Genomic DNA, 10,859 nt, shown 5'->3' on the forward strand with positions numbered 1-10,859 from the left:
AAGTTTCAAAATTAAGTTATTTTATCGGCGAATCGGTTTTGAAAATGACCGATACCGATAATCATAAAAATGCCTAATATCGGCCAGGCCGATAATCGGTCGACCCCTACTGTGCACTCTCAAATCTCTCTGTGCTCATGCGCTATAGATATTATTTTCGCACCGGAATTTAACGTTGTCAAAAGTTATAATTATGCACTTTTAAAAAGTAGTCTCAAAACAGATTTGTGCAGGGCCTTTCCTTGATTTTTTATTGTATTTTTGTTTTAACATAAACTGGTTATTGTAGCTACTTTGTTTTACTATATCTCTTTTATGTTTGTATTTTGATCTTTTCTGCAAATGCACTTATGCATCTCTCTGTAAAGTAGGCTACTTTGTATACACTGTTTTAAAAGGTACTATATAAATAAAGCTTTAACCAATCAGCACAAACCCACACAGGGCTCAGGTGCAGGGCAAAAACAGTCAAACTATAGCAAAAATACAAACATATTGTCCGCACACTGATGTAACTGCTCCATATAAGGTGCCTGACGAAGACCTGATGGTCGAAACGTTGCAGAAATAAATTATTTTTATGGAGCAGTTACATCAGTGTGCCGACAATACGTTTGTATTTTTGCTGTGTTTTTGTTTTAACATAAACTGGTTATTGTAGCTACTTTGTTTTACTATATCTCTTTTATGTTTGTATTTTGATCTTTTCTGCGAATGCACATATGCATCTCTGTGTAAAGTAGGCTACTCTGCATACACTGTTTTAAAAGGTGCTATATAAATAAAGCTTAAACCAATCAGACCTCCACAACTGACCGATGAAAATACTACGTGAAATCTAATTGGCTGAGTGAACTGAACCTGGAATTCTTTTGACAATCAAAGATGGATCTTCTTGAGAGAGTTCTGGATTTCTTTTCAGTTTAATAATATTTAGCAATGTCAATGAAATGTAGCCTATAGAAATGGCTAGGAATTGGGTGCTTGGATGATTTGTACATATAACCTCTGTCCAACTGGTTGGTCTCTGAGCAATTTGTACAGTGTTTGTTTTCAGTTCTGATTTTTTTTTCATGAAAATACACAATATTAGCTACACATTCAATGGCACTCTCCTCAAACAGTGAATATACAGTTATATGACAGTTACATGTAATTACATTGTCTGCAAATGCATTAAACCTATAGAATATAATGTAGTAATGTTATGGCAAATATGAAAAATTCATTATAGTGTTATAATCTTTGGGTCTCCAAATCTTAAGTATAGGTTTAGGGAATAGTGCATCTGACCCATATCTAAATAGTTCTGTCTTAAATCAAAAGAGTAACGATTCAGGTGCGAAAATAATTAATATCTATAGCGCATGAGCACAGAGAGATTTGAGAGTGCACAGGACACAGTCTGAGTGAGAGGAGAGACACATTTTAAGTGCGCACACTCTCTCCGGGCGAGAGCAGCGTATCTGAGCGAGCGCGTCCGGTTTTGTGCGAGAGCAAAGGAAATCCGCGCGCGAGCGGCGAGATTCACGCGAGCGCATTATATTAATGTGCTTTCGCGCTACAATTATGCGCTCTCGACATTTGTCATTAAAATAACGCCATACAAGACTGCCATTACAACTGTTCACAGGTAAAGAAACTTGCTTGAATTAATAAACGTTATTTAACATAACAGCCATTAATGCACAAATGAGATGTTTTACATAAACGCTCTATAGGTAGTTTAAGCTTGACGCCAAGAAATAGAGACAAACACGCTCACGTAACCCATTAAGTCTTGTCCCAGAGATATAACTTTATATGAATTAAATAAAACAGCCTTGAATGCGTTCATGTTGGAAATAAAACCACTTTATTTAATTCTCTCTCTGCTGTCTATGCTCATAATTATAGTCTCGTATAGTCCCAATCACTCACCGGGTTCATGCTCAGGGATGTCCCAGCATGGCCACCATATGTACTGTAGCTTTTAACAAGATCCACTCATTCAAAACTCCCTAAATTACATCAATATTTGCTATATAACCATTGTTAAAAAATTTTATTATCTCGCATATAAACAGTTTGTTCAGTTCAGTGCTGTTTTTATCACTGTGACCAAAAAATAAATAAATATCGGTTCTTCATATCGGTTATCAAATAATCGGTATTGCAGTGTTTCCCACAGTCTTACACTCTATGTGTGGCGGCACTTCCCCCGGGGGAAATATATATGTATATAATGTAAATATAAAACAGCAGACGGGCTTATTGAAAATGCACATTCATTCTCTGCCAGCAGGAGGCGCTTTAGGAGCGGCAGAAATAGCAGTTTCCCTGGTAATGGCTGTAATCAAAACAGCGCTGCTCTCATAAACGCTACTTTATCAGGCATTATAGGAAAGATGAAATGAAAATGACATCAAAACTTTTCTGACGACAATTAGTCTTCAAACCTTCAGATACATTTACATAAAAACATCCGTGCCGCATTTTGATTTTGAAACGTGAAGTCTTTTGGAAAATTTTGGAAAATTGTGGCGGTCAGTGTTGATATTGTGGCAGGCTGCCATAAATAAACCAATGTGTGGGCAACCCTGGTATTGGTTAAAAAAACAAAATCAATATCGGTCGATCTCTTTTTAGAAGCTGCACTGGCGCCGGCAACAAATTTAATTGTTCCTCAAACACGTATTCAGATGACTTATTTTATGATTTTTACTCTTTTTTTGGAGCTTGACAGCTTTCATTTATGGAAAAGAGTGGTTCAGTAATTCCTACTGTGTTCTGTGGAAGTCAGTCATAAATGACTGTGAGAATGGACAGAATGTAATTTTTTGGGTAACCTTTCTGTAAAATTTCAAAAACAGTTAAGTGTTTCATACTGAAAGGTAGGAAAGTGTCAGTGTAGTCTGAATGAATCTTCACAATCTGCTCCAGATGGTGAGCGTACAGCAGCAGGACTGGCTGCAGTCTGAAGGGGTTTTGTGCGAGGCCTCAGAGCAGGAATGCCTCAGTGCCACACGCTCTTTACAGCAACAATGAGCAAAGCCACATTAGAATACAGCTGAGCAGCGGCCCGGGACACACACACACACAAATATTGAGCACAATGTGTGCGCTATATCATAAACCACACACACAGCATGCTCAGTGTCACACAAATGCCTGATACACACAGATAAATGCAAGTGCATAACGAAGACATCAAAAAGAAAACACTGCTACACAAGGGCCAAGACAACAGGAGGAAAAAACACAGTTACTTCCTGGGGCAGCCCAAACAGACTCCAGCACCTGCTCAACACGACTCGAAACCACATCAGTGCCTGAGAAACATCAGAGAGACTCTCACCAACGACCAAACACAACAACCCAGCTCTGCAGCAACAAAAACACTCGCTTAAGCACATATTTGCTCTCTGGAATCACATTACACTCTTAAAAATAAAGCTACCATTTTTGGGCTCCCAAACGGTTCTTAAAAGAACATTTTATTATTATTGTGAAGAACATTTAAAAAAAAATTAAAGAACCTTTTTGCATGCTGAAGAACATTTAGTGCATTTGAAAGGTTCCATTGATGTTAAAGGCTCTTTTTGGAACCACCGATGCAAATAAAGAACCTTTACTTTTAAGAGTGTAGAAGGGAAAAAAAACACCTCTTTATAAACCTATTTGAAACGTTATTATAAAATTATACCAAATAAGTTTGTACCTTCCTGTTTACCTGTTTGTTTATGAAGCGGCACGACAAGCACTTCCATACTTCACCTTTAACTATTCCTTTCCTAATAAAAAAGTTCAAGTTCTAGTCCCACACACAGAATGGGACGTCCGCTTCACCCCTCCACCTAAACACAGAGCCGTGGAGGAACTTCCACAGTGACCCAAAGAAAGAGAAAGAGAGAGAGTGTGTTCCTCTCAGCATGCCGTCCCGACACACGTGCAGCCTTCCCAGCTGCTCCGACACAATCCCTGAATGCCTCAACCAAAGAGAGCGTCAGAACGAAAAAAAAGTAGGGATGCAGAATTTACCTGAAGAAGAGTGGTGAGCATGTTTCCAAGGCAGGCTGGGACCTGGTGTTCCTCTCTCTCCCTGTGTGTCCCTTTTGTTACCATTCAGTGGAAACTTGAGAGGCTGGCAAGGCATTGCCGAGCGAAAGCAGAGGGAGTCCACCCACCCGCGCTCACGTGCAGCCTTCCCAGCTGCTCCGACACAATCCCTGAATGCGCGCAACAAAGAGAGCGTCAGAACGAAAAAAAAGTAGGGATGCAGAATTTACCTGAAGAAGAGTGGTGAGCATGTTTCCAAGGCAGGCTGGGACCTGGTGTTCCTCTCTCTCCCTGTGTGTCCCTTTTGTTACCATTCAGTGGAAACTTGAGAGGCTGGCAAGGCATTGCCGAGCGAAAGCAGAGGGAGTCCACCCACCCGCGCTCGGACTTTCATCCGTGCCGAGTGGGAAATGTGCTCACAGCGGCCACATTCAGTGAAAGCGTGTGCACGCCTGCTGCAGAACTTCCTCCCTCCGTACGTGCACAGACGCCGGCTTTCTCACAGCTCCTGCGGGCCGCTCAAAGAGCAGGTGGGCGATTACTCTGGCCTGGACTGATCTGAGAGCAGTGGAAAGCCCCAGAGAGCAGGAGAACTGAATAGATGTGTGGCTGCACAATGGAGCGGCCTGAACACATGTTGTCACGCTGAGCTTGCGCTGTAAGACCGGTAGCACTGGTGGAAAGCACAACTGGATATGTGCACGAGTTTTATTTGCCATCCGAGCGACACTGGAAACTCACACCTGGATGAGTGCCAATGACAATTAAAAAGTGTTCAATCACACACTGACTTGAAAAGACTTGACTGATGTTAAACAAATTGTTGTCTTCCCACTCTCCAACAAAAACGCTTCTTACTGTAACATCAGTTGTATTAATGGGCAGCTGAAGAGTACCATAAGTTGCACCATAAGTCACACAGGGTCAAAATTGCGTTTCTTAGAGTGAAAAACACAGCATCGGAGTATAATTTGCATTTCTTATTACATTAAGATGTAAAAAATAAACAGACATTAATAAAATAAATCATGTTAAATGCATAAAATATGACTTATATTCTGGAAAATACAGTTTATTGCTGTACATTCACCCTATAGAAAGAATTAATAAAGAAACAAGTATGCACTGAGCTTGTGCCATAAGACCGGTAGAACTGAATTAATATATTTATACAAGTAAGTGTATATAAATATACAAGTAAACACTCGCATTTATTCCACTCTGACCAAAGTGCACAAGTGCTTGTGTCATATAAGGATGGCATGTAAAGGCTCCTATTGTGATACACAGATTTGTAAACATGGCAGCAAAGAAGGCTTCAGATTTTTGAGGTGCTGAAGAAATTCGACAATTTTGCACAACATGAGTAGCGCAGTATACTGACGGTCGAAAATATTGAAATGGGCAATGTAATTAATAACAGAAAAAAATAACCACAATTATTAGCAAACAAATAGAATAATAAAAATCGCATGGAGTTTAGAGGTCATGTAAACATCTTAATGCTCTGATTATTAGAAATAATCACATTACTGGGGCACATGAAAATGTAGTGACTGTTTTCTTGTTTGGGTCCCCCTCAGTTAAAATCGCGGTCTGGGGTCACAATGGACGATTGCCGATGGGCAGTGGTTCTCAATTCTGCATATTTTTCATGTCTCTCTTATTTAACATACCTGATTCAGATCATCAGCTCGTTAGAAGAGAGCGCCATGCATGAACTGTGTTCCGATTGACAGGGTCCCTACACAGTGTTCTTTGCTCCCTACTCCCTCAGCACGCGAAATCCACTGAAGTTTACTTCACTTCGGAACACTCATCTACAGATGTGCGCTACGCAACAGCCCGCAGCTTCTTCACACACAGCCGAAACTTACTAGAGAATTGTGACATAATATACCTCTGTAAATAAATACAATTTAAATTCACGTCTCACACTTTAATGCCCTCTGAATGGAACATATACACTGTCTTCAAACTTGAATCATGGCAGAATATCCTGTGATGTCCACTTCGCAGGGCACTTACAGTCAAATAGAACAAACATCTGAAGTGATAAGAGAAACATACAAAATGTGCAGAGCGGGGGGTCGCGAGGACTGGAATTGAGAACCACTGGCCATTTTATTTATGTAGGTAAAATGAAGGTAAAATACATAAATAACATTAAAGGGGTCATATGATGTTGCTAAAAAGAACATTATTTTGTGTATTTGGTGTAATGAAATGTGTTTATGCAGTTTAAGGTTAAAAAACACATTATTTTCCACATACTGTACATTATTGTTTCTCCTCTATGCCCCGCCTTTCTGAAACACGTCGATTTTTACAAAGCTCATATCTCTTTGGATTTGAGACTTTAGTCTTTGCAACTTTACAGATCTTCTTTATGCACCAAGAGCTTGTAACACTCCAAAGAGAAAGGAAAAATTGAAATTGCATCATATGACCCCTTTAAGATTGTGTTTCTGATTATATAAGGCAGTATTTGATGTCATAAAATCATGAGTCTGTTTTGATTTGTAGGTCAGAATCTATAGCTTACATGAATAAAAACCACAAACATGACACTTGTAAATTAAATAATTTTCTGTATACAGATTTATTCATGTGTAATATGTATATTTTTTTCAAATGGATTATGAAAACTTAAATACAAGGAGTTCTAAAAGATTTTTAGAATTTTTACAGCTCTTTTGCTTTAGACCATCTATCTACAAATGCTAAATCTGCAATTAAAATGTTAAGGTTTCAAATGCATCTGTCTAAATAAAAATGCAGTGACTGATCTATAGTTATTTTCAAAGCTTTCAATGTATTCTCATTATTAAAAAAGATTCACTATTCTTGATTTAATTTGTGTTAACGAACCAAAATGAGAAATAATCTGTTTATAATCTCTGCACAGGAGAGACTTGGTATTGTTTCCAAACAAAAGGAAACATATCGGTGTCGGCATCGGCTAAAATGAGTTGAAAAATATTGGCATATCAGATATTGGCAAAAATTCAATATTGTGCATCTCTATTGTAAACACAAGCTCTTGCATGCATCACACGCTAGAACAAACCTCATTGGTTCTTGTGTATGTGTGGTGAGCTTCTGTGTATACAATATGTGTGTGGATGTTGATCATTTTTAGATGTAAATAAAAGCATAAATTTAACTTAAATTCAGGCAAGGCAAGACAGAATTTATGGACCAATTTCACTGTTCTGTTAACACAGATAGATATAATAAAATTATGCTTGAAAAAGAAACCAACAGCAGTCTCAGAGTTTGATTCATATGTTGATAGTTCTTGTTGATTATATGATGCAGTGACCAGATGAGCACTGATACAATTCATAGGGAAGAGCCACATTTTCTATGCATTTATCGAAAAGGAACAGATTATAAAATGAATCTTCGGATTTTACGAATCAACATTGAATTAAGTTAAGATTATGGTTAACTGGAAAAATAAAAATAAATATTTCACAGTATTCATACAGTTAGCACTAAGGGAAAGTCTCAACATTTAATTAAACAAGCTTTATTATGGTAATAGGAGCTATCAAATATATTTTAGGAGTCACTGTTAATTTGCTGTCACATGACATAATGAAACCTACAACACGAGAAAGGGTTCGAGTCTCAATCAGTCACTTAACACTTGTCTGTGTGGTGCAATTAGACAAGTAATTATTTCTTGAATGTCTATTGTTCAATGCCCGGACCCCTCCTTTTCACTTTGAATGCAGCGGTTTCAAGACAACGGTAGGTAGTACATAAAAGTTTACTGCCTGCCAGTAATTGCCTGTAATTTATTTTACTGCCAAACTGAAAAATGAAAGCGTAAGTAAAGGGTTTACTGCACTCTGAATGAACCTGCGCTTGTACTAAGATAATTCATTAACTTGTTCATTTCTGAACTTATGCTTCACACAAATTTGTCTGCAAAAAAATATATATTAATTTTACCTTTGGAGAGGTTTTGGTTCAGAAAAGCCTTCAGATCTCCACACAGAGCTGCTGCGCCAACCTGAGTGGAGAAGAAAGTAGGGAAGAGTTCAAATGAACTGAAATATTAGTTTGCAATATACAGTGGCTCCAGAAAGTATATGGATAGTTAAGTCAAATGTTTGAATGCCATTGTATTTGGTAGCAAAATATCAAACCTAGTAGTAATTTACTTGCAAGAAAGAAAGCACGTTTTAAGCAAAACAAAAAACATGATCATTTATTATTATCACTTAATAATATGCATACATGTGCATAAATTCCCAAGTTCAATGAATGAATGACAGTGTCTCTCACATAGGGGTGTGCGATATATATCGTCTATGAAAATATCGTAATTGCTGTTTAAATTATATGCAATTTGACATTTAGTATACCGCAAAAACCAAACAAAAACACACCCAGCGTGTGCCCGCATACACTATGAGATGTAGGTTAGACTACTGCGCAAGTTCACACTTTCACTGTGTGATTTAGTCTATTAAAATACTTTTAGAATTGAATCAATCAGTCGTTTGCACGAATCGGTTGAATGAATGACTCAATGACTCACTCGTGCAGTGATTTGCCACCACCTACTGGCAATTTTAGGTTTATATTTAAAGTATATTTTCCCTTTTCTCCCCCAAATCATTTCAAATATCAGTAGCCTATTCAACGTTTTGTTTTTTTTGTTTTTTAAACATGATTAATGCATTTGTAACTGCAGGTAAACTACATTCATGTCCTGCATTAAATAGTCGCTGTAAATGCATCTAAATGTAACTTCAGATGCAGCTTCTGTGCCACCTCTGCATTGCAAACACAAATGTTGTTGATACTGATTTCATTTGACTGTTAACAGCCCTGTAGTGTCTTACTATTTGAACTTATTGATTAAATATAAGAATTTGACACAAAAGATGATGCATACATTTAATTAGATTAGAAAAAATGGCCTCATAAAGGTAAAAATGCCCATAAAAGGTAAAACTCAATTTAAACTTATTGGAAAAGTTACTTTCGGTTACTCCTGCAAACTAATCAACAGAATATGAAGAACACCAAACGCTTTGGAAGTCCACGGAAGTCCTAAACCTGTCGAAATACCAGCACAATAACACACTAAGCAAAATACCTTCTGATTATCGATAGACAAAACTCCAGAAAATATAGAGATATCATTTTTTGTCATTATCGCACACTCCTACTCTCACATCTAATTATGATTGTGATCAACTGAATCATGACATATGTATTATATTGTTATGGGTTGACAATAGCCAAACTTAACAGATATTCTGTTCAAAATTCTGAATAAAAGTATCTGAATTAGGGCTGGGCAAAAAAATAGATTTTTCGATATATCGTTTTTTAAAATGTGGTCGATTCAATATCGATTCTCGAAGGCCACGAATCGATTTTTTTCAATATTTATTTCCATTGTTTAGAAGGTGCTCCTAAAATTTTGAACGTGCTCCTAAATTATTTAACATTTTTTAAAAAGAAAAGTAAGCATAGAGCCCTGCCTTCACATAAGAAGTCAAGAGGTATGGAAGCATTTTAGATTTCGCAAGCACGATGACAAAGATACTGTGGACAAGAACAAAGCTATATGCCAAACAGATGATGGGCCCTATTGACTTGACTTCCATAGTATGGAGAAAAATATATGGAAGTCAATGGGGACCAAAACAGTTTGTTTACTGTACCCAAGTGTACCTAAAATAAAAAGTGTTTAATATACAAGTTTGTGGCTCTTAATCTCCTATTAATGAACCATTTGTAATCTTATGTTCACTGTTCATTTTTTATAAATATAGGATTTGTATTAAATCTATATTCATTCATATAGTCAAATCGAATCGAGAATTGAAATCAAAAATCGAATTGAAATCGAACACCGAATCGAAAATCGAAATCGAATCAAATTGAGAGCTTGAAAATCGAAATCGAATTGAATTGGAACATCTGAATCGATACCCAGCCCTAATCTGAATCCTTAAATTACACAATAATGCATGTCATTACATTGAATAAACGATCAAACCACGTGGCATCTGCAAACAAATGATGTTAGGCATGTTCTCAACTAACTTCACTTTTCTAACAACTTATTTTACTGGATGAAATCAGTTCTTCCCACAGGTGTCTAGCAGAGTAACCTTGTGTAGTTTATCACATTAATAATAAACCAGATCCACGCTTTACGACTACGTGTCAATACTTTTGTTTTCATTTTGAACAGCACATTATATCTATTGTTTTATCTTTTAAATCCAACAAACATCTTTGTGTGAAATGCTCTGCTTGCTTTACAATAAGACAAACTGATGTAGTTTGAGTTTTTCAAATTACAAACTTGCATCCAAAGAGAAAAAAAATTCAATTTAAAGTATTACAATTTAAAAAACAAACAGGTTTTTTTTTTTTTTTTTTTTTAATGAAGCACATTTTTTGCCTTTTGAGTTCAGCTCATGAAAAATGGGGGCAAAAACAAAAGTGTGGCGTTAATAATTTTGTTCAGTACATGCGGTTGTTAAGTCTAGGGTTGCGCCGATCCGATATTCATATCGGGTATCGGCTCCGATAGTGCCATTTTTCTCAGATAGGGTATCGGTCAGAGAGGGCCGATCCAAATCCGAGATTTTTTTTTTTTTTTTTCGATTGTGCGAATTATTCTGTGTTACTTCTGAAGCCATTATACTTGATTTGTAAATACATGTCTAAGATTTTGCAAAAAGGACTTTTTCTTCTTGCCGGAATTTAATGTTATTTTGTTACTTGCTACCGGGTGTCTGTGAGAACAAAACACGGGCGTAGAAAAGACTATAAATTGT

General features: G+C 37.0%; 1 protein-coding gene across 4 annotated transcripts in view; it reads right to left on the reverse strand.

The window, feature by feature from the left end:
• The window catches only part of LOC107704305 (transcription factor Dp-2-like), a 73,636-nt gene that overhangs the window by 40,898 nt on the left and 21,879 nt on the right, over window positions 1-10,859 (reverse strand). For 2 of the 4 annotated variants that reach the window (XM_016507192.1, XM_016507194.1), the window contains exon 3: window positions 8,002-8,062. The exons of 1 other annotated variant lie outside the window; for it this stretch is intronic. In XM_016507192.1, the coding sequence (XP_016362678.1) occupies window positions 8,002-8,062 (61 nt within the window). Of the gene's footprint in view, window positions 1-3,712; window positions 3,777-8,001; window positions 8,063-10,859 lie in introns of those variants that run through there. One more of the 4 variants, XM_016507195.1, reaches the window with a different exon arrangement.

Source organism: Sinocyclocheilus anshuiensis, unplaced genomic scaffold (assembly GCF_001515605.1).
Source record: "Sinocyclocheilus anshuiensis isolate Anshui unplaced genomic scaffold, SAMN03320099.WGS_v1.1 scaffold1493, whole genome shotgun sequence".
NCBI classification, from domain to species: Eukaryota; Metazoa; Chordata; class Actinopteri; order Cypriniformes; family Cyprinidae; genus Sinocyclocheilus; species Sinocyclocheilus anshuiensis.